Source organism: Macrobrachium rosenbergii, chromosome 4 (assembly GCF_040412425.1).
Source record: "Macrobrachium rosenbergii isolate ZJJX-2024 chromosome 4, ASM4041242v1, whole genome shotgun sequence".
Taxonomy (NCBI): Eukaryota; Metazoa; Arthropoda; class Malacostraca; order Decapoda; family Palaemonidae; genus Macrobrachium; species Macrobrachium rosenbergii.
In genome coordinates this window covers 84,914,705-84,940,469 of record NC_089744.1, presented here as the reverse complement: position 1 = coordinate 84,940,469, position 25,765 = coordinate 84,914,705, and the positions used below count along the sequence as shown (strand labels likewise).

General features: G+C 41.1%; 1 protein-coding gene across 1 annotated transcript in view; it reads right to left on the bottom strand.

The window, feature by feature from the left end:
- The window catches only part of LOC136836331 (peptidyl-prolyl cis-trans isomerase FKBP4-like), a 374,461-nt gene that overhangs the window by 175,466 nt on the left and 173,230 nt on the right, over positions 1-25,765 (bottom strand). Inside the window, 3 exon segments of the mRNA XM_067100503.1 lie at positions 5,495-5,652; positions 12,657-12,777; positions 17,754-17,896. Coding sequence (XP_066956604.1) covers positions 5,495-5,652; positions 12,657-12,777; positions 17,754-17,896 — 422 coding nt within the window.

Sequence of the window (25,765 nt, the reverse complement as noted above, 5' to 3'; positions counted from 1 at the left end):
GCTCCCATTCCAGAATATTTCCACAAAATCATACATAAACCTCTCCTTACGGAAAGCAATTAACCTCTTTAAAAAAGAAATCGTGACCACTTATATACAGGTTCTATATACGGCACCTGATTCATCAATCAACAGAAGAACAAGCAACTGCCCTCCTGCCAAAGAAAAAGCAAGAGAATACGTCTTAGCTACCAAAAATATGCCAGAGAGACTGGGCAAGGACTACAACTCGGAAAAAGAACAGCGGTTGACAGCACTGAACTAACTCCTGATAAGCTTCCACTGAGGGTTAAAAACTACTCTTTAATCACCACCGACAAAACCACTTGCTTCAGATCAAAAGAAGACACTGATTCAGTTGGAAACCTGTTGGCTCAACAAAAGGTTCTAAATTCTGGTCAGGAAAACCTCGCGATAACGAGAAAGTTCCTATACCACGGGGGATTCAGAAAAAATGCACCAGCAATCAACTGTTTACCAGCAGAAACTCCCGCAATTGGATAGGAGTTGAAATCCCCAAAACAGAATGTTAAAGACTACTATTGGCAACCACCTGCCTAATGAAATGGAAGGCAAAACAACAGCACTTTGCCAAGATTCTCTATAGGCAGGCAATAGTCAAGCAGGTGACAGGTGTACAGTAGCTATTTAGTATGTCAACATTGTTGTGAGGTAAATTTCTTCTAGCAACCTTTTCCCCATGGCACCATGAGTGCACTAAAGGAAAAAAATCCCTTTTCAACAAAAGACCACATAAAGCCAAAATTACTGGGAATTCCAGCCCACTAGTGCCATGGGCCACTCAACATAAGAAAAAAAAAGTGTTCTAGGGTTGGTGCCTTTGAATCACTTCTGCTAGTTCTCTCAACACTCTCATTACTATTACTTCAGAGGGAACAATATGATCTATAATCAAGGAAGCACTAACTGTGGTAGCACCCAAACAGGTGAGGATTAACAGACCAATTTACAAAAGCACCAGGAGTGAGCTTGAGGTAAAAATCACAATTGGATAATCAGCTCAGTTTGGTTCCCCTCCATCCTAGATGCATCCCTCATGCTGTGCCATAAGGGATTGGAAGGCTAAATTAACCCTTAAACGCCTACTGGACGTATCATACGTCGACTAAAATTGTCTGTTGGGTGCCAAGTGGACGTACCATACGTCGACTACAAAAAATTTCAACCTTCGGTCAACTTTGACTCGACCGAAATGATCGAAAAACGGAATTGTACTTGTAAGCTAAAACTCTTACATTCTAGTAATATTCAATCATGTACCTTCATTTTACAACAAATTGGAAGTCTCTAGCACAATATTTCGATTAATGGTGAATTTTTGAAAAAACTTTTTCTTACGAGGTTGGTAACTCGGCTTATGAAAAAATTTCAGAAATTCTTTCGTCATTTTGTCGTAATTTTTGCACTGTTCTATATTAGCCGTTACATAAAGTTTTATATATGAAAATGTGCGCAATTTCATGTAAAATACAGCAAAATACAACCCATGGTTGTAGCTTTTATCAGTTTGGAAATATTTTCATATAAACCACGATAACTGCCAAAATTTCAACCTTCGGTCAACTTTGACTCGACCGAAATGGTAAAAAAACGCAATTGTAAGCTAAAACTTTTACATTCTAGTAATATTCAATCATTACCTTCATTTTGCAACAAATTGGAAGTCTCTAGCACAATATTTCGATTTATGGTGAATTTTTAAAAAAACTTTTTCCTTATGTCCGCGCCAGAAATTCTTTAAATCACGTTGTCGTAATGTTTGCTTCGTTTTATATTAGTCGTTACATAAAGTTTTATATATGGAAATGTGCGCAATTTCATGTACAATACAACAGAAAATAACTCATGGTTGTAGCTTTTATCAGTTTTGAAATATTTTCATATAAATCACGATAAGTGCCAAAATTTCAACCTTGGTCAACTTTAACTCGACGAAATGGTAAAAAAAACGCAATTATAAGCTAAAACTCTTACATTCTAGTAATATTCAATCATGTACCTTCATTTTGCAACAAACTGGAAGTCTCTAGCACAATATTTCGATTTATGGTGAATTTCTGAAAAAAAAAAAAAAAAAAAAAAAAACTTTTTCCTTACGTCTGCGCTCGGTAACTCGGCCGAACATCTCAGAAATTTTCGTCACGTTGTCGTAATGTTTGCATCGTTTTACATTAGTCATTACATAAACTTTTATATATGAAAATGTGCACAATTTCATGTAGAATACAAAAGAAATTAGCTCATGGTTGTAGCTTTTATCAGTTTTGAAATATTTTCACATAAATCACGATAACTGCCAAAATTTCAACCTTCAGTCAACTTTAACTCGACCGAAATGGTAAAAAAACGAAATTGTACACTAAAACTCTTACATTCTAGTAATATTCAATCGTTTACCTTCATTTTGCAATAAATTGGAAGTCTCTAGCACAATATTTTGATTTATGGTGAATTTTTTAAAAACATTTTCCTTACGTCTGCTTGCGGTAACTCGGCGAACATCTCAGAAATTCTTTAAATCACGTTGTCGTAATATTTTCACCATTTTATATTAGTCGTTACATAAAGTTTTACATATGAAATTGTGCGCAATTTCATGTACAATACAACAGAAAATAACTCATGGTTGTAGCTTTTATCAGTTTTGAAATATTTTCATATAAATCACGATAAAAAGAAAAAATTTGACTTTCGGTCAACTTTAACTCAACCGAAATGGTCGAAAACTGCAATTGTAAGCTAAAACACTTACAGTCTAGTAATATTCAATCAATTAGCTTAATTTTTCAACAAACGGGAAGTCTCTAGCACAATATTTCGATTTATGGTGAATTTTTGAAAAAAACATTTTTTACGTCCTAGCGTTATGAATTCATGCATCATTTTGTGATAATATTTTCTCTGTGTTGCTTTGATCGTTTTACAATTTGTTATATACCAAAATCATCGCAGTTTAGTGTACAATACAAAGAAAAACAAAATAACCCATTAGCTTTAACTGTTTTGCTCACATTTTCTGATTTGTATAAAATTATATATGAAAAATTTTTTTTGCGCTGTCATATATTTCAATATTTATATATGATAATGATATTTTTTTTCATTTCTGATGGTTGCATACTAAACTTCAGGCAATAACAAAAAAAGGAGCCACAAATGAACTTTTAATCTTAAAAACTAAGCGTGCTGTGATTTTTTGAAAAAAACTTTTTTTCCGCTTCGGCGCTAACTCACCAAACGCCGCCGGCATACGGGAGACGTTTTTGTAAATAGAGGCTCGGCATTTAAGGGTTAAGGAACAGCATCAAAGGATGAGAATGGGGAAAGGAAAGTGGTACCCTGAAGTGTTTTAGGAATGGACATAAACCTTTATACATATATACATAATATGAGTCGAACCAAATCTTAAAAAATTCCATTGAATTTTGTTTCACCTGGAAGTCTATGAGGGGCACATACCTGAGGGAAGCCAATCCTGTGGTTAACTAACCATAAGCAGAAAGTCTCTCCCTGCTTGTCTGAGAAGGGGAGTCATTTCTCATTGGTGCTATTTAACAAAACAGACAGGCAAAATTGAGTGCCTGACTGCCCAAAACTACGTGAGCATTCTGACAATAAGCCATGTTCCTTATGAAAGGTAACAGTGCATAGCATGTGCAAGCTGGCAGGCACAGCATGGGTGGGTAGGTGGGGCACTGGAAAGATGGAAATGAGTCATGAAGTGAAGGCAGTGGTGCACTACACCTTGAGAGGTGAGCTACTTGGTAAATTAGAACCTTCATTAGGAAACTTGTTACTGCAGTGCACCACTTCATTACTAGAAGACTTACGCACTGAAAACACTTGTAGTGACGCTATGTTATTCTGTGCCTGATATCCACTCAGAAGAAGCAGTTGTCATGTACATGAACACTCTGCTTAGTTTTATACTTGCCAAAAGGAGCAGATCTGTTTGAAGTGGGCCATGTTATAATACCTGATCTTCCATTGAAAGGCACAGGATATATATACAGAGTTATGGAGAAAATAACAGTCACTGCTTTTCCATACACAATTTCCCTTACAAAATTTCTGTGACATCTGACCAAGACAAATGCAATATTAGAAGCACCAAGAGTGCATGCTGCACAGAATGACAACGAATATGCGGAGCGAGTCTCTAAATTGGTAGTGCACTGCTCAAGTCATGCAGTAACATTGCAAAATCTATAATCTTAACAGTTGAAAGGTCTATCAGAAAACAGAGGTCTCCCTTTCAGTGGCTGGCACCCAACAGGTTAGCATTGGCATATGGTGTGCCACTGGAACAACAGAAACTCAACATTTGTTGTTACTATTTGCAGCCCACCCTGAAAAAGGTCATGAAGCACATATGGCATTGCCCCATCTTGTTATGAGTTGAGAAATAATAAGTTTTTAATGTTAAGAAGTTAGTTCTTGCCAATGGTTGGGTTTCCCCAAAACTCATAGATAGCACTGAAGAACTCCAATGTATAAGAAGCAAAACTACTTCCTTGCATGTTTTTAACTGTTGCTACCATACTCTGGTGATACAATCAGGAGAAAAATACCATTCTGTGCCTAACACACATATACACTGAGGCAAAACTTTATACACAATAAGACAGAATTAAATAACTTTATGTACAACAGTACCAGAAACTTCACTAAATGCAGAAATGAAAAATGATACCATAAGTAAAAGGATAACATTTGTTGAGCTAACATACAAACATAAGTCACCTAAGCATATACCTATACTCTAAGAATATGTGAGATTATTAGTAAAATGTAACTGCAATTGCAAGATATTCATAAGTAGTCACAAAAGTCAAGCTAGCATAAACCATTCAGAAAATATTTACAATCGAAAACATGTCTAGAAAATTTCCCAGCTGGCAAAACAGGGGAAAAACTGACTGTTACAATAAACTTAGTGCACACTTAACAGATCTGACAGGTAACGCACCTCCAACTGGTGTCCAGGTATATGAGTAAATGTATACAGAAGGGGGCTTAATTAGGGTCTTGGCAATTACTAGCATCAAATGCTCGACATGAGAGCACTATGCACAACTTCATTTCAGAAAAATGAAAAATAATTATGAGAAGGTCCTTAGCACAATTTTCTGAGGAACAAGACTGAATATCTTTAAACAACACTTTCACACTTAACCATATCAAGTAGAATTCAGCATTCCAGATCCTGAACAATTACAATTTTCTTGCAATGATGTTTACTTGTGATAATTATGAATGACTTAAAGTTTAATCAAGTGATAAATAACCAAATTTGGCAATGCAATGTAGGATGCAAGGAAATTACAGTATATGGTTTCCTCATAACCCCAGATAAAAAAGATGCTTCATAATGATAAAGTTAATTATAACACCACTGTGAACATAAAAATCACTATTCTTTCAAAATTAAATTAGTACTTATACTACAAAGGAAGTCATAAAATGCTTATACCTTTGGTGCAAGCCTTATTGAAGACTTTTCTCCTTTCTTAAATCTCTCAATAGCCCTCTCCAAACCTTCTGGTATGTTATGCTCAGTACCTTCCCCTAATGGAAACTTGACCTCTCTTTCATCAAATACTGTTCCATTTACACGACCTACAACGTGAACTGTAAAAGGAATGAAGCACTGCAATATGATATTTTCATAATAAAATAAATTTTTGAACATACTTACCTGGTAGTTATATATATAGCTCAAGTCCCTGACGTCACGGCAGTATTTCAAAACTCGCGGCAATCGCCGATCGGTAGTCAGGTGAACCACCTGTGCGCCCTCTACCCAGGTACCTGGAACCATTCCAACTATTCCTCAGATCTTCCATGCCCCTAGTCTCTAGAGGAGGAGGGTGGAATTTAATTATATATAACTACCAGGTAAGTATGTTCAAAAATTTATTTTATTATGAAAATATCATTTTTAAACATCTAACTTACCTGGTAGTTATATATATATAGCTGATTGACACCTTTGGTGGAGGGTCAGAGACAGCCAACATCGTTGGAATTTGCTTAAGGGTTAATAAACCAACTTAAGGTCCTTACCTGGATTAAGGAAGCTGACTTCAATGAACTCCCCCTCATTATGTCTGCTTTCCTTAAGAGGTCCAGCGATCCACTCAGGGGGCTGAAGACCTCTAGGAGCTGCCAACCGGTGTACCAACCTCTATGTGACAGACAACCTATAATACCCTTGTTCCGGCACCACCAAGGAACAAAATGATCATCTGACTAAAATCAATGATTGTGGAAGACTGCGTTCAATCTTCACAAACAACCATCAAATTTCAACCATTCCAAGGCAAGAACAAAGGGTATTGTTTTATGGGATTGGATTAAGGAAGCTGACTTCAGTGAACTCCCCCTCATTATGTCTGCATTCTTTAAGAGATCCAGCGATCCACCCAGGGGGCTGAAAATCTCTAGGGGCTGTCAACCGGTGTATAACCTCTATGTGACTAGACCTCCTCTCAATACCCTTGTTCCGGGCGCTACCAAGGAACTTTCATCCCAATGATTGCGGAAGACTGCGTCCAGTCTTCACAAACAACCATAAAAATTCTCCATTCCAAGGTAAGAAAAAGGGTATTGGTTTATGGGATTGTAGGGTATTCCCTTCTCCCATTACTGAATTAGATGCTATAAACGGACCCAGCGTATAGCAGCCTTCATAAAATGTTGGGCTTGTTTTAGATAATGAGAGGCAAATACTAACTTGCTTCTCCAGAAGGTCGTGTCCAAGATACTCTGCAGGGACCTGTTCTGTTTAAGAGCTACAGAGGTTGTTATTGCCCTGACCTCGTGCGTCTTTACTTTCAGAATCTTGTGGTCTATCTCTCTACATTCCATATGTGCTTCTTTTATCAACTGTCTGATAAAATAAAAACAGAGCATTCTTCGACATCTGTACAGAGAGCATTTTGACTGAGCACCAAAGCCCTTCTGAATTCCTTCTTAAGTCCTTTGTCCTATCCAGGTAGAGCCTTAGAGCCCTTACCGGTAATAGGACTCTCTCTCCTCCCCTGTTATGTCCGTTAGATTCGGAATCTCGAATGTTAAGGGCCAGGGTTGTGATGAGTATTCATTTTTTGCAAGGAAGCCTAGTTGCGGTGAGCAGATTGCCTTGCCTTGTCTAAAATCTATATTCTTGATGAGAGCATGTATCTCACTAACTCTTTTCACTGTGCCCAAACTGACCAAGAAAAGAGTTTTCATGGTGAGGTCCTTTAAAGATGTCCTCTATAGGGGATCAAACCTACACCTCCTGAGGAACCTCAGGACCACGTCTAGGTTTCATGTTGGTGAGTTCTCTATATACAAATTTGGGTTACAGAGACATTGGAAGAGGACACATGGTTGTCCTTGCACCATCCTCTAAATACCTGTGTGAACCAATCTCTTGTCGGTCAGTAAGGGGCCACAAGGGTCATTCCGGTCCTCTCGTGTGACACAAATTTTTTGAGTACCCTGTGTATTATCTTGAAAGGGGAAAAAACATACACGTCCAAATTGGACCAGTCCATCAGGAACGCGTCTATGTATGTCGTCTCGGAATCTGATAAGGGAGAGCAGTAAGTTTCCAGTCTCTTCGTTCGCGCTGTGGCGAAGAGATCCATGCACTGACGTCCCCAAAGTCGCCACATGCTTCTGAAGATGTCTGAAGTAGCGTCCATTCTGTTGAGAGGACTTGATTTTTTCTGCTCAGAATGTCCGCCCTCATATTTTTTCTCCCCTTGGATAAAGCGGGTTACTAGTTTGACATTCTTCTCCTTTGCCCAGAGAAGATGTTCTCTTGCTGTCTCGTATAGAGACCTGGAGTGAGTGCCCCCTTGTTTGCTGATGTAGGGCAATGCTGTCGTGTTGTCGGCGTTGACCTGCACCTCTCTGTTCTCCACTGTGTTCGAACTCCCTGAGAGCTAGAAGGATTGCAGTTAGTTCTTCCTTTCCTAGTGTTGCTCCCCATCCTGAGCGCGTCGGAGAACAACTCCAGGTCTGGGTTCCTCTGATGTAGAGAAAAAGTCCTCCTGGAGCTTGACGGGGTCATTCCACCACTCTAAACACGGCCTTATTGGTTCCGAAATGGGGAAGCACTTGGTCTCCAGTTCAATTTCCTTGTCCCAGTTCTGATTTAGAAGAAAACTGTAACGGGCATAGAATCAATCTTCCAGAGGAAAACAAACTGTTCTAGCGAGGAAAGGGTCCTCAGCAGACTCATCCATTCCCTCGCCGAGCATGTCTGTCTCTTTAGAAAGTCCTAAAACTTTCTTAAGGCTTGTCCTGTTCTTGCAACAGAAGGAAAAGCCCGAAAATCCTGACTCTGAATCTTTATCCTAAGGTACAGAACCTCTTGGGATGAGATCAGTTGAGATTTCTCTCTGTTTATCAGAAGACCTAATTCTTCGTATACATCAATCGTGGTGTGAAGATCCTCTGGGCAGCGTGTGCGGGAAGGAGCTCTGAGGAGCCAGTCGCCAAGTACAAGGAGATTCCGATGTCTGTCGTGTGAAGAAAAAATCTGCTACATCGGTAATCATCCTTGTGAAAATCTGTGCTAGACGCTTGTTGCCAGTGCATCTTGCGTCCTGAGCTACCTCCATGTCTTGGCTTCCCATATCTTGAAGCCTGACGTCCTGACGTCCAATGCCTTGACGATTGACGTCTTGAGTTCATTGACGCTTGCCATCATGGTGTTTCATTCCTAGATGCTTGACACCAGAGCATCCAGCGTCTAGAGTTTCATTTACTACGTTCAGCGTCTTAAACTTCTGGACGTCTAGAAGCTTTAGTTGGGCGTCTATTATCCTTCTTCTCTTTGCCTGGTTGTCATGCTTGCACCAGAGAAGACAAAGTCTGCTGCATATTTTGTAGTAAAGCTATATGCGGGGCTTCCTGCTGTTGGGGACAGGCTGGGGAAGCATCAACTACGGGAATTATTTCCTCCTCAACGTCAATAATGGATCGTGGAGAGGGTTCAGCAGACGAGTACCAATCCGAAGGAGGAAAAGGAGAATGTACGGAAGGCAGCACAGCGTCCACCACGCTCTTGCAGCCTGGAATCCTGACTGAACAGAACTGTCTACGTTTGCTCTTAATAGGAGAGCTACCCTTGGGGCTGGAAGGGAAGAGCTCTGGGTTGCTCCCGTGGCTACAACCTGGAGTCTATGAAGTCTTATCATGACATCCCTCAATACTGGGTAACTTGCTCTTGAGAGGTCTCAACTCCCGAGCCAGACGTCAGCCACGTCTGCTTAGACCGAAACAGAGAGACCGAAACTGGAAAAAACTTTTCCCATGGACGAACTTCAGAAAATTCTTGGAGTTCGGGTGCATGGGAATGTGAAAATACGCATCCTGGAGGTCCAGTGAGGCCATCCAGTCATGCTGTCTGACTGCAGCTAGAACCGATTTTGTCGTTTCCATAGTGACCTTTGGTTGCAATCACGTCTAGCACCGGTCTCTAACCCCCCAAGCATTTGGGGATCAGGAATAACCGAATGTAGAATCCTGGGGAATTCGGATCTTGAACTCTCTGTCTGGTCTCCTTTTGCAACATCATAGACACTTGTTGCTGTAGAGCCTTTGCCTTGGTTCTGTCGTTGCATTTTGACAGAAAGGACTATTGGTCTTGTTACTAGAGGGGGCCTCCTCAGGAAAACGATCTTGTACCCCTCTTAGAAGACCTTTGTTGGCCGAACCGGATGAGCTTCAGACTGTCATTCGTTGGGCCGGAGTTCAATTCCCGTGGTCGGCTGATGAAGAGTTAGAGGGATTTATTTCTAGTTAAAACTAAGGTATTTATATCATTACCCCTCTTAGAGTAACTGAATGGACAATAGGTCCACTCTCCTTCTCTCCCACACTTGCTAGAAGCTGGACAGCCTGGCTCCTACCGCTGTCTGCAAGAGAAGAAAGTCATGTCCTCCTTTTTCCCTGTGTAGAGGCTCTTCTCGTTGTCGTTCATCTACCCGTCCTAGAGGAACCTCTATCGGAGGGCCGACCACGAAAGAGCTCAGACACCTGAAACACAGGAGCCTCAGCCTTACTCTTTTAGCGATGAAAGTCGTTGGTAGGACTTTTCTAGCTGTTTTAGATATTAGATCTTACGTGGTTTTCAGGGCCAAGGATGAAAAGACCTCTTTACCAAATCTTGAGAGAAGAGGTGAGAGGAAAAAAGGGGCATAAATCAGTTCTGATTTTGACTGGACGTGACCCCATTAGCCAGGAAAGATCAAAGATGGGCATTTTCTTCAGGATTCCCGCTGAGAAAGCGTAGCTGATTCGTTGGCACCATCTCTGAGTCCTTTATCCATACACGACATCAGATATATGAGTTCTTCGGTGTCAGTCATGTTGAATAATTCCATCTTTCTTCCTCAAGCTCCCGGGGTCCAGTCCAGAAAATTACAGACCTCAAAGGTCCTAAGAATTCCTTTGATGGGGAGGTCTAACTCTGATGTAGACCAACAAAACTTCGTTTTCCCATGGCCACTCGACTAGAAGAGTCAACAAGATTCGAGAAGTCTCCCTAGGAAGAGGCAGGTATTCCGAGGCCAAGCGATTCTCCAGTTTGATACCAAACGCTAAATCTTGAAGCCAGTTTGGCTGGAGAAAAAGCAAACGCTGTCTTTTATTGTTCCTTCTTCAAAAGTATCCACTCATTCAAAACTTTAAGCGCTCTCTTGGACAAGCGGGAAAAAACCTTCGTAAATACTGCCCTCTTAGAGGCCTTCCCAAAAGTAAATTCTGAAGGCGGGGATTCTCTGGAAAAAACTTCCGAAAATAGCTTCATAAGTCTTTTAAAGTCTGATGAAAGCTGATGGCCTTTTATATCGTCTTCGTCGGAAAACTCTACAATAGGATTCACAGGAGAATGCGGGATATATCATTCTCCTTTTCCGATTGTCCGAAGACCGAAATAGCGATGCCTTTCAAAATATTATCATAACTTTCGGCGTCCAGGAGTCCAGTCTCTTGACGCTTGGCGTCCATTTTCTTAAAGCTTAACATCTTGGCGGCCAGCCTCATGACGCATGACGTCCTGGAGTCCAGCTTCTCGACACTTGACGTCCTGGCGTCCAGCTTCTCAACGTCCGACGTCCTGGCGTCCAGCCTCTCGACGCTTGATGGCCTGGTGTCCAGTTTCTCAACGCCTGACGTCCTGGCGTCCAGTTTCTCAACGCCTGACGTCCTGGCGTCCAGCTTTTCAACGCTCGACGCCCTGGCGTCCAGCTTCTCGACGCCTGGCTACCTCCTGGCGTCCAGACTTGTAATGTTCGCTGATCCACCAAACCTAGAGGTTACTTGAGAACTGGCCGCCTGTGCGACATCGGTCAAAAGCTTCCTCAGGTTGACGTTGTTGCTGCATCTGAGCTGTGAGAGCTTTTTGTTGTATTCCGTTTTTGGACGCTTGACGCCAGTGCATCCTGTGCCCAGAGTTACCTCTGCGATGGGGACTGCGTCGTCCAACGACGAAGAGAACAACAATACCTCGCCTTTCCTATGGCGAGGGTGAGCGTCCTGGGAAACGTCAACAGGTACGCGCTCGAGGGGACGACTGTTCGGTAGCTAAAGCCTCTCGCCTCCCTTCGTCTGTCGACTTTTTCCTTCTCACAGGGGTTGGTGAGCTTGGAAGAGGTCTAGGACTAGGAGCACGACAGGACCGAGCGGTCGCACCCTCCACTGCACTTGCACTAACAACATATTAACACTTGTATTTTTTAGATCTCTTATTGTCAATCACATATTATCCCTGTCTTCTGAGAGGGATTTTACCTGTTGGGCCAGGGCCTGAATGGCAGCCAACATATCTTTAAGTGTTGGGTCCTTACCTGTTTCAGTAGGGGGTTCAGAGACTACCACTACGGGAGAAGGATCAATAGGATAGTTAGCAAGGGGAAAAGAATTAACTATTCCCTGGTTATATCAAGAAGAGTGAGACACAGTACTCTTAGTTCTTCTGAGCCGGTCTTTCAAGCTTTCTCACATATACACCGACTATAAGCAAACCATTCCCGTTCTTCACATATACTGAGTGGGGACCCAAGGAGACTTTAGCAAGCCGCTTGCACCCCCACACACACATTCTCACACTCGATGAAGAGTCAGGTATGTTGTAAGAAATTCTAAAAGCAAACGAGCAAAAGCCAAGTCAAAGTGTACTTCACCAAAATAAGTTGTGAAAAAACACAGGCAGACTCTGAGCGAAATTCCATCGATGTTACCGACACAGCGGCAGGGAAGATCTGAGGAATAGTTGGAATGGTTCCAGGTACCTGGGTAGAGGGCGCACAGGTGGTTCACCTGACTACCGATCGGCGATTGCCGCGAGTTTTGAAATTCTGCCGTGACGTCAGGGACTTAAGCTATATATATAACTCCCAGGTAAGTTAGATGTTTAAAAATGACTAATTACAGCAATGAAACAACTATTATTTGCAGCTGTGTAGTACATAAATTAATATGCAAGTAACATGAATACACAATTGATTCATATTATAAATTTACTACCTTTAAGCTGACATTATTGAACTTCAGCATTCAAAAGTTCAAGGTGTTTTTCAGGACATGGATTTTATTAGAGATTCAAAGTAAAATAAACATAATCACTGACATACCATCAACTATGGCACCATCATTAGGTGTTTGGTATCCTTCACCTTGTTTAATGTTTCTCCGAATGATCCCTCCATCTTCTTTGGGACTAAGATCTTCCCCTCGCCATTCAAATAACTCGATCTGAAATTTAAAAATTTAAGAGGACCAAGAAACATTTGACATGTGCTGTTTTGATTATTCCCGCCTCCTAAAATCCTTATATTTCTAAGCATTCCCAGCCCACATTCTTGTTATCATCAAGAAAGAAGAGTAAGTCACCTGCTGAAGCAAACAGTGGAAATGTCATGTTACTGTTCTCCAAGCAGATACTGGATTTTAATTATTTCTAGCCAGGATTTATGCTCTTTCAATAACAAGGTGATGCTTAACTACTTCTCAGTGGTAATCCACTTTGTGACATTTTCTGCTGATAAAAGCTTTTGAAAGAAGGGCACACAATACAAAAATAGGCTATTGTAACTGGATAAGATGAGTGACCAGGTCACTCATTTTACCCAGTTGTAAAAAAATAATTCTCTAATTACTTTACTTGAAAGATATTCATTCATAAAATTACTTACTGTACAATACGGAAGGACAATTTTTTCAGATTTTCATAATAATGTCAACAACAGCTAACTTCTACAACAGTCCATCCACGGTGAAAAGCCACCAATTATTCTACATATTTATATCTTTTTATTTCTTGTACAATTGGCTGTAAATTATTATCAACACCTTAAATGAGAGAAAAATTTATTTCTGAAACCATAAAAATGTCCCACTCTCAATGCCAAAGCCAGAAAATAATCTATATATTCTCTTGAAGTGCATGGTGTGAGTTATAGGTAGGGAGTTGAAACCTATGAAAACTTAATCTTATGACTGCTATCAGGTCTACGACACTGGATCTCACCCACCCAGATCTGTCACTGACAAGTTTATTTAACTACAGGTCAACAATCACTAATCTGGCATCATTGGAACCTGCAGGGTACTGCATTACTGAGTGCTTAGGTTAGAATACATATAACCAAACAGTTAACCATCTCTCCTACTTTGAAAATACACTAAATCAGTAAAAGTTAGTTGATAAGGAAAAAAGAAACATTAAATGAGATTTAAAATCAAGTGAAATTTTAATGAAGCAAAAGTAAAATAAAAGGTACAGGTAATTCTGTTGACTTCACAAGAAAGTTCATCACTGCTGCTTCCAAAGTGAAGAGTTGGAATTTGCAAATAAGCACATTTACATGTCTTGAGGTGAAGAACTGTCAGGATTCCCACCGTCTTCATCCTGGAATTCTTTTATATATTTTACACTATCTCATTTCTATATTTACTGTATTTTTTATTTTTACAACACAAACGATAAACACAATCATGAGTGCAGGGTATGTGCAAACAAATTCATTTGCTGGCATCAGAGAACTTGCTACAGCTTGTTTTGGCCTGTGTTGTCATTCTTATGATTTTCTTTATTTATATTTTTTGGTATTCTTCTATGAATTTCACTGAAACTTTCCTCAGAATTGCATTTACCTCCTCTCTGAGAGCAAGGTCCTTGCAAGCTGGGAACATTCATCTGGAACTGAGCCAGAACCAGAGCATGAGCAAGAGCAAGGGGTGGTGAAGACTCAAACGGGAGTAGACAACTTTCCTGAAGAACACCTACAACCCAGGACTCTGCTCCGTGTCACTGCCATATTGGCCAATGGCACAGCAGGCATCCTTATCTATTAGCAGCTGATGAGTGTGAATGCTGTCCTTAGCATCCTCTCTTCTCCTCTTCCTCACTGCCTTTCCTGAAGTGAGGAGCAGAAGAAAGATAATGGGGTGAACCCCCTTTCTAGCCGAGACAGAAGTCTGGGTTTCTCATTGGGGAGCAGGAGGAGGCTGGGACTTCTACTGCCCCAAAGAGGAAGGAACCCACAGGTTTGGCTGCAGAGCCTTTCAAAGACCCGAAGCCCTTGAGGGACACCACCTGGTGGAGCAGGACATAATTACTCTCCATTTGGCACGCTCCGCCTCACCCTTTATCTCGATCTGTGAGCAGAATGGGGTAGAACCTTGAACTGGTTCATTCCTTAGTGCCTAAACTTCCCAAGAGATGGGAAAACACAGCATGCCATCTCTTCATGACCATGTCGGCCCATAAGTTAGCAGTCTGGTAGGCTAGGTAGGTAATTGTCCTATCTCCAGACAGAAATAGCCTCCTGTATGTGGCATCCACTTTCTGGGTATTAAACCTTGAAGTAGGTGCCAAGTTTGCCATGACAAATGATCTAAGGTCAAGCTAGGAAACCACCTGGAAAGCTGCAATGGTGGTGCTCCATAAGAACTACCTCCAATGGTGAGGGAGAAACTCCTTTGAGTGAAGGAAATCCAATAAGAGACTAGAGAACATCTGCATAATTGTAGGGGTGGAGGAAGTAACTTGCAAAGCTGGCTCAACCCTAGCCATCTCTCCTGCCCAGGCCCCAGAGAATTCACTTGGTCCAAGACTCTGCTAGCAACCCATGACCAAGGCAATCCAATTGAAGGTCTGGGTTCCCATTGAGAACTTATCTGCCTTTCAATCTGGAACAAAGTATCTGCACAAGCAGCCAAGCTCTCTTCCTCGAGGCCATTCTGTTCACAAATGAGACTAATGATCTCCAGAAAATGCCTCTGCACCTCATGTACATAAACATCCTGGGGCAAAAGACACTCAGGTCCCTCCAGTACTCAGTCATCTTAAAGCGTAGCCCCTGCAGGGGAGGGAGGCCTGCCAGAGTCCCCAGGGGAGTGTTTAATCACTTGTATGACTGGTCAGGCTCTGAGACCAAACCAGCACATACTCTCCTGTGAAAGGGCATAAAAAAGCACACACTCCCCTGATTTTTGTTCTTACCCCTATTAAATACCCACATCTTGATAGCCACCAAAGAAGCAGTGCCAACAGATGAACAAGCCCTGGCTCCCCTCCACCCATCCAGTCAGGTAAAGACAGAGTCCCTACCCAAGGAGCAAGGCTCTGGGTGACCGTCAACTCTATGGAAACAATGTCCTCATGGGTTGAAGAGAGTGATTTCACTCTCACATGGGCTAGAGCTGTCTTTTGTGCATGCCCTGCATGTCTATTCACCCTCACTAAAGCTGGACCTTGCTAGTGATATGCATCCCACTGGCAGATCCACTGGTAGACCCAATACAGCTAGCATGTTCCATGGGAAAGATATACCTGTTGCACCAGTGTGCAAAGTGACGTGCCGCTGTGGACAAAGTGCTGCTAGCATGAGCCCTATTGGTGTCCTCTGCAAAGGAAGACTGACTGCTGAAACCTTGCTAAAAAGGAGGAGACAAGGGGGCCTCCTCTTGCAAGATTTGGGTGATTATACTTCACTAGTTGTGTAACTATCCTGGGATAGAGGAAGGTAAGCACCTTGATGCTGTATCCTCCCTTGCTTATGCTGGTCTTGCTAGTTGCGTGCACTGCAATGGTAGCACCATGCGAAGGGGTGCACGAAGCACTGCCAGGTGTGAGCCCCATCAGACTTTTCAAAGCCTTACAAGACTTCATGCAGGGTCTAGCAGGCAAGGCAGCCTCCTTCCTCCTCCACTTAACAGCTTGGAGGAATAAGGTAAGGAGGTGAAGGAACTAGACAATGAAGTCAGAGACAAAGAAAACGACAACTTCCTTCTGCAACACCCCAAGACACATCACTGATGATGTGTTCTCAGTTACTGCATACATAGAGGCAGCTAAAGAGCCAGAAGCCACCATAACCATCCAATTCTTCACAGTAGATGTGGTTATGGGCACCATCCTCCCAAAATTGAAAAGGTGGTCTAGAAAGACTTATGTTAGGCTCCCCAAAGGGACCCAGGAAGGCAAAAACTTCCTGAGTTTCTCTGTCTCCATCACACATGAAAGGGAAGTCAGCTTAATAGGAGGCACTACCCTCCATATAGAGACAACTCACCAGAGGAAACCTCAACCTCCAAACAACAGAAAATTTTGAGAGAGATCTTGTGGGAAAACACACAAATTATGAGGGTCAATCATCCCCCCATGACAGGAGTGATCAAACGGTTTTTCTCCTAAACAATGTCTTAGTAAAATTTCTGGCTTTCTCCTTCACTAAAAGCAGGCATATCTGACTGATGGGTTATTCATAATACCACATAATCAAATACCAAATTGAAAAGAAAAAATCAATAATCAATTTTATTCAATATTGTCTGAACAACAAAGTCTGGCAGAGAGAGAGGAGAGACAACTGTACTCAACAGCAGCTGGAAGCAAAGTGGAATGCAGACCAACAGGTGGGTGGGCTTTCCCCAGCTCTTGGTAATTAACTACCTTGTCATTAAGTCTGAATGGGTGTTTCCAGCTCATGCTTACAGTATAATCCTATGTAATGTAAGGAATAAACATTTGTATTTATATTTTACAAAAATTTAAAAGGAATGAATAAAATGACAACCTTCGTGGGTAATAAATAATTTTTCATAAAAAACAGCACAAAAAAAGTGCCAAAAAGGCAGTTTGTGAATAATATATTAATGGAAACTTGAAGACCTGAAGAAATTATGTTACTTGTTACAAAATGATAGCATATAACACATCTTATTTAGATAAAAGTAAAGTGTACTGAATAAACTGAATATAGAATTTAGGCCAAAGGCCAAGCACTGGGACCTATGAGGTCTTTCAGCGCTGAAACAGAAATTGACAGTAAAAGGTTTAAAAGGTGTAACAGAAGGAAAACCTCGCAGTTGCACTATGAATCAAATGTTAGGAGAGGGTGGAAAGTAAGATGGAAGAAAGAGAATAGGAAAGGAGGTACAGTAAAAGGAACAAAAGGGGTTGCAGCTAGGGGCTGAAGGCATGCTGCAAAGAACCTGAAGTAATGCCTACAGTGCACTGCATGAGGTGCACCGAGGGAACTACCCCCTTACAGGGATAAAGTGCATTGTACTGGAAAGACATACAGAAAAAAAAGATAAAAATAAAGACAACATAAAATGGCAAAGAGCAAAATGAAATAAGAAAAACACTTCAACACTAATGTACTCATATATTATGAGCAAAAAGATCTGAAGATGCAATACCTTCTGCCTCATTTACATACCTCAAAAATTAGTGTAGAATTTGGAGGTATCTTTGGAGGACTTCCATTTTCACCATAAGCATAAGCACTTGCACAAGTCAACCTTGCTAATTCACCTTTTTTCATAGATGCCACACCAAGGTCCCATGCCTTAATAACCTCCCCTGCATTCACAAAAATAAAAATCAAAAGCTGATCATATTGTAATTTGTTAATCAAATAATTTACACTCAATAACTCCAGTTGCTAAATAAAATATGATGTTTAAGATCTGAAATTATTCATAACAAATCTGTCAATCACATTATGCCCATATCACAGTTTTTCTTTTAATAAAGGCTGACATAAACGTAATAATGAAATGTTAAAAATGTAATGGGAAAAATCTGACAGGATCCTTGATGATGAAATGAATTTCCAGAAATTGACCAAAGATCCAACAAATGAGCAGAAAACAAAAATGATCAGATTAAAAAAAAAACAAAAAATAAATAAATAAATAAATAATGTCACCAACCTATCATCCTGGCCAAACCATAAATGACATCATCACACCAAATATACCCAAAGGATATACAGGTATTGTAAAATCAGCAACTGACTTTACTGACATTCTCCAAAACACCACCCCCAAATGAAGATGTTGCATCTTAACATGAAAAGTCTTTCCATGAATGTACTCATGGACAAGACCATTAATATAATCCTAAATCAACTATACTGATCAGAGAAGGAACCACCAATCCAAGAAATCAGCATCAAAGCAATGCTAGCAGCATGCACCAAGGAAGCCCTAGCACATCACACTGTGGTGACTTTTACTGCCAACCATTAGACAGTCAACTATCCTGTGGCTGTACTCTGAAAAAACTATGTAAATACTATGTTCAGGTCATAAAATTAAAATAGTATTGGAATGTGAAGAGTGCACAATGATTGAAAGAAGGGAGAAATTTAATGGCATTATTAAGTGGTTCATATCTACAAAAAAGTAAATTAAAAATAACAATTTGTATTTTTCCTAACATATGAACCTACATCTTCATATACAGGAAATTCCTGTGGGCTTCGCATGACTCAGTTGAATGTGACTCATTCTACTGAAATCCACTAGAAGTTTGCCCTCATCTGTCCAGGTCTGAGCCTACCCACACTTGGTCACTTGTTGAACCAGCCCAGGTATAAGACTAAGATCTTTGCATGAGAAGGGAGAGATCAGGCTAAGAGGGGAGGAAAGAGGAGGGTAACTTACACTATATAAAGGTGTAGGTTTGTATGTTAGGAAAAATACAAATTGTTATTTTTAATTTGTTATTTGTTCCAATATGAATATTCCCTACACCCTCATATATAGGAGACTCACCTCTAGGCAGGAGGCAGATCTCTCTCTCAAAAAAGTAGTGAGGTTGAACCATAAAAAAATTAAACCTGAAAAATATCATCCTGTGAATAGTACTCACTCTACATTTTCCAGAACTCCATGGAGCCACTCCTCAGAGTGACGGAGCTAGTATCCTGCTCTACATCTACTGACAGAGCTGTGGAGTAGCTCTACGCCTTAAACCACCTGTTGTGCTGCCACAACTGGACCCAAGGTGAAGGTGTCCGAGGATATGAGCTAAGTCCTTGAGGTAGAAAGAAGTAAAAGTCGTTTGTTTCTTCCAAACGCTTGCCCGCAGGATTTGTCCAACTGCGTAGTTCTTCTTGAAGGCTACTGAAGAACCTATACCTCCAACATCGTGTGCTTGACTCTGGTAGGAACAGGACTTGCAATACCTCCTGAAATGTACGCTCTTTTTATCACTTCTCTCAGCCAGGTGGAGACCGTGTTCTTAGATATCTCCTTCTCCATTCAGCCTGTACTAATGAACAACCTACACTTCACTGGTCTGTGGGAGGCTGTCCATTTCAGGTAGACTTTCACAGCTCTCACCTCACACAGTAGCATTTCCTCTTGATTGTCCCCCATGAAGTCCTTGAGAGGGAATGGAAACGCCACTCAGGCGGTTTTAAACTCATGGTGAACAACTTATTTCAATATGTTTCACCAAGTCTGATAGTTCCTAAGACGTTGACAATTCTATGCCCCTTGCTTTAAACACTTTTAGAGAGGGCAGCCCTGTAGTCTTTAATTGCTGAGACAGAAAAGTTCGGCTTATGTCTTAGAAAAAGAAGGAAATCTGCTACATCCTTTACAGTTTTGAGAGGATGTATATTCCTCTCACTACACCAACCCATGAAGACTTTCCACTTCCTCTTATAAAAGTTGAGAGAGGACTGTCTAACGGAGCTGACAATGGCTGTTGCAACTTTTCTTGAAAAACCTTTCTTTTTAAGCAGTTGCTGGATAGCCTTCATCTGTGAGGTTGTAGGGAGGCTACTGCTCGTTGTACGTGGCCACTGTGCTCATCTCAACAGATTTGGAGTTAGTGGCAGTTGTCTTGGAATGTCCCCTAGCAGGTGGAGAAGAACTGCCTACCACTCTGCTTGTGGCGATTTTAGGGCTACCAATGTCATCCTTAGGTCCTCAGAGATGAACCACCTGTTTATTACCCAATCTGGCTGAACAGCAGGAAATACGTACACATCCATGTTGTCCCACTGATGTTGGAAGGCGTCTTGTATGACTGCGCTTTCGTCTGGGACTGGAGAGCAGTACATGGGCAGTTTGTGATTCTTTGATGTCGCAAATAGATCTAATGTGGGACCCTCCAACAATCTAAGAGTCTTTTCGCCACTATCTGATCCAAAGACCATTCTGTCCCTACTATCTGGTCCGGTCTGTTTAGAGTATCCACCAAAATGCTGTGCTTTCCTGGGAGGTATCTGGCCATCAGTGTCAGCCCCTTGAGTTCCAACCATTCGTGTATCTTTACTGGTAACTGATTCAGAACAAAAGAGACCGTCCCTCCTTGTCTGTTTAAGTATGTGACAACTGAGGTGTTGTCACTCATGACTACTGTGGTCCAGCCTTGTAAACACTCCTGGAACAATTGCAGAGCTAACCAGGCTGCTTTCATCTCCCAGACATTGATGTGCTCCTGACATTTCTTTCCAAACCACTGGCCTGACACACACCTTCCATTTAGATGGGCACCAGCCCCTTTGTTGGGGCTTCACGAGAGAGAAACTGTGGTTTATGACTCAAGCCAAAAATACAAAAAGTTTACACAAAAACTCAATCTCTTAAAACTAATTTGTTCCTTAATTACCCTACAATCTATATATTTATACATGAAAATTTACAGTATATGTAAACAAAAACAAAATAAATTCCTATTAAATCCACTTACACACGCACGATCACAACCATATTCTAGACTTAATCTACAAAACTGCTTATGTACAGAACATCCCCTGCCATTTCAGCACCAATGCAACTAACACTAGACTAACTTACTATTCTGTTACTTTTGTTCTCAAAGAGTAAAACCTTTAAGTAGTTCTGAATACCAAATATCAATTATCGATTTTCTGTAGCATATTCCTTACCTAAATATTACCTGTAGCATGTAAACAAAAGGATGACGAAGCTTTATTAATTTAACCCTTAAACGCCGACTGGACGTATCGTACGTCGACTAAAATTGTCTGTTGGGTGCCAAGTGGACGTACGGTATGTCGACTACAAAAAGTTTTTTTAAATATTCACGGAAAAATAATTATAGGCCTAGTTTGCGAGATTTTAAATCACGCGCCTTGAGGGATGCTGGGAGTTCACGGATCACGCTGTTTTTTTTTTTTACAAGTGTTACCCAGCCGCGCATGCGCAAATTTCTTTCTTCTCGCACTACAAAGCATCAGCGGCGCACTGTCGGAGAGCGATTTCTTGATGCACTTGTCTTTTGCAGAACTTTTGCGAGTGTTAGCGTATTTGTGACGCAACAGGACGTTTGCAGAGAAGTCCCAACGTCGTCAGGACCGTGAAAGGCGTGTATTGCCTATCGGTAGTGCACGTGTGAGGCGAGTTTTAGACTGGGATGCTGGAGAGGGACCAACACCCAAGGTGACCCAGTTTTACCACGCCGTGTTGTGCGGCCACGTGTGGCCGAAGGGGACCAAGGACCACATCCTGTGCCTTTTACGACCCCTAGGAAGCATCGGGGTGTCCTGAGGGGCATTCATAAGCATTTGGGAGGCCTCCAACAAAAGGACATTGATGAGCACTTGTTGGAGCTCGATCGAGAGCAGGTGGAAAGTCCTCATTTTGATGGCAGTTGGTCATCTAGTGACGAGGACATCACGGCCGATGTCAGTGATGACGAGTATTTGCCCCCAATGTCTGTACGGGAGCCACAGCAGGAAAGTGAACTGGAGTTCAGTGGTTTAAGGGCATATGAGGGAGAGTCTGAGGAGGAGGAGGAAGCATCGATTGTGGTTGGTGGGGATGAGACAGAAAGTGATGGTGAAAGTGAGGGAGATGGGCGAGTGGGGAGGGTGGGAGTGCGAAGTCGTGCCCGCGCACGGGCCCGTAGAAGGTCAACGTCGCGGCAGCTTGGGTGAAGGCCGTTCGTCCGAAAGTGATGAGGGGTGATTGGAGGACCCCATCCCACCTAACCTGCACCCATTCACGGCAGCACCTGGACTGACTGTCCCTGTGCCTCTCACTGCACTGGGGTTCATTCAGCTCTTCCTGACGCGGGAATTGCTGGAATACCTCGTTGCAGAGACGGTGGATTACGCTCGGTACTGCCGTGAGGAACTGCAGACGACTTTGTTGTATCGCTGGCGGGGCTGCAACCTCATGGACATGGCGCATTTTTTGGGGCTCCACATTTTCTTTAGAATGATGCCTGCTGCCAACGTCAGGCAATATTGGAGGCGGAATTTTTTTTTAAGTATGCGTAATGTGCCCGGCATTATGCCCCGTGATAGTATCCTGGCGTTGGACAGGTATTTCAACGCCTTCAACCGAAGGGCCATATCCCAAAATAACCCCGACCGCCTCATCTTAGTCTGCCCAGTGTTGGACTACATTCGTGAACGGTGCCAGTTTCTCGTGGTTCCTTCCAAGAACCTTTCTTTGGATGAGGGGATGATGCCATACAAAGGACGTCTAAGTATAAAAGTGTACAACCCCAAGAAGCCAAAGAAATATGGTGTGAAGTTATTTTTTATTACGGAATCCAACACTGGATACATCGTGGACTTCTCGGTGTATTCTGGGGTCTTCTCCAAGCTGCGTGACACTGTCTTCGGTCTTGTGGATTGTTTCTGTAACCAGGGATACCACCTGTTTATGGATAATTATTATAACTCGGTATCCCTGGCCCAGGAACTGTATGAAGCTGGTGTGCACGTCAGTGGTACCCTTCGGTTGGTGCGTGGGGCCCCGAATGTCCTCAAGAGGTTCGCTAGCCAGCTGCAACATCTGGCAAGAGGAGAGACAGAGTGGTGGCGGAAGGGAGATGTCTTCGTCATCTGTTGGAAGGAGGTCCAACTCGTGCCCATGTTTACAAGGAGTCATGAGCCCATCCAAGAAGAGGTCGTTCAGCGGAAGAAGACACGTCGGCAGGGCCGAGTTACATATGAGGAGTTTCGTGTCCAGCAGCCTACTGTCATTGGGCACTACAATAGGCACATGGGAGGAGTTGATCTCTTTGATCAACTCATCCATTATTATCCCTTCGCCAAGAGAACTAGGAGGTGGACACAGAAGCTCCTCAAATACCTCTTTCAGTTGGCCCTCCAGAATGCCTACATCCTCTACTGTGGGTACAATTCAGACACCCGGAGGTTGTCCCACATCCAGTTTCTCGAGGTGGTTGGGTATGCCCTCATAAACTTTAATCCTGAGGAGTGGCCTTCCAACACCAACCCCCTGCTCCGAGCTCCAGATCTGCCCCAAGAGGATAGGGCAGATGTCGCTAGGAGGGCCAACCTCAGTTGTCCTGCTCCTGCTGACGCCATCCCTGCTGCCGCCGCCCCTGCTGTCCCTGTCCCTGCTGCCGCCCTCCCTCACATTCCAATGTCCCATTGGGTAGTGGACCCTGTGTGTTGGCTGCAGGCAGGGGATCACACACTGGAGCTCCCAGAAGGGCATAAGCAGAAACAGTGCCGGGTGTGCCATATGAATGGCAGAAGAAGAGACACCCGGTACGTCTGTCACACCTGCAAGGTTGCACTTTGCAGGTTCAGGGAGTGTGACTGCAAATACCACACTGCGGTCATATATGGGAGTGCGCCTACCCGAGGGACACAGGAGGGCGCAGCGGACCGCCGAAGGGCGGCCCATCTGTATTAAGGACGCACGTCTCCCTCCTCCACCAGTACCTCGTCATGTTGAGAGGAAAAAAATGCAAGACTCTTCAATGGAGGAGGGAGAAAACAAGAACAGAACAAAGAGTCAGGATTACGAGTGAGTATTCTGCATTGATTTTATATTTTGTTTTATATTTATTACAAGTTTTTATATATTTGTATTTATTGGTGTTTTGTATATTATTTCGTTTTATGCAAAAAAAGTTTTTCACCTGCATTCCTTTTAGTTATGTATTTGTACCAAATTTAATAAAATATATATTATATGTTTATATGTGTGTGTGTATGTGTATGTATATATATATATATATGTATATATATATATATATATATATATATATATATATATATATATATATATATATATATATATATATATATATATATATATATATATATATATATATATATATATATATATATATATATATATATATATATATATATATATATATATATATCTATATATATATATATATATATATATATATATATATATATATATATATATATATATATATATATATATATATATATATATATATATATATATATATATATATATATATATATATATATATATATATATATATATATATATATATATATATATATATATATATATATATATATATATATATATATATATATATATATATATATATATATATATATATATATATATATATTTTTTATATATATATATATATATATATATATATAAAAATCTAATATTCTAGTGATATTCAAGTATTTACCTTCATTTTGCAACAAATGGGAAGTCTCTAGTACAATATATCGATTTATGGTGAATTTTTGAAAAAGTTTTTCCTTCCCTCCACATTCTAGTGATATTAACTCTGCATTTTGCAACAAAAATCCTAGTACAATATTCGATTTATGGTGAATTTTTGAAAAAGTTTTCCTTTAGTCACCTTGTCGTAATTTTCGCGCCATTTTATATTAGGCGTTACATAAAGTGTTATACATGAAAATGTACGCAATTTCATGTCGAATACAACAAAAAATAACTCATGGTTGTAGCTTTTATCAGTTTTGAAATGTTTTCACATAAATCACGATAAGTGCCAAAATTTAAACCTACGGTCAACTTTGACTCAACCGAATGGTCGAAAAATGCAATTGTAAGCCAAAACTCTTACATTCTAGTAACAGTCAATCATTTACCTTCATTTTGCAACAAACAGGAAGTCTCTAGCACAATATTTCGATTTATGGTGAATTTTTGAAAAAAAACTTTTTCCTTACCTATGCGCGCGGTAACTGCTGAATATCTCTGAATTTCTTTAGTCACCTTGTCGTAATTTTCGCACCATTTTATATTAGGCCTTACATAAAGTGTTATACATGAAATTGTGCGCAATATCATGTAGAATGCAACAAAAAATAACTCATGTTTGTAGCTTTTATCAGTTTTGAAATATTTTCATATAAATCACGATAAATAGAAAAAATTCGACCTCCGGTCAACTTTAACTCGACTGAAATGGTCGAAAAATGCAATTGTAAGCTAAAACTCTTACAGTCTAGTAATATCCAATCAATTACCTTCATTTTGCAACAAACGGGAAGCCTTTAGCACAATATTTCGATTTATGGTGAATTTTTTTTTTTACGCCCAAGAGTTACGAATTCAGGCATCATTTGTGATAATATTTTCTCTGTGTTGCTTTGATCGTTTTACAATTTGTTATATACCAAAATCATCACAATTTAGTGTACAATACAACAAAAAAAATAACTCATTAGCT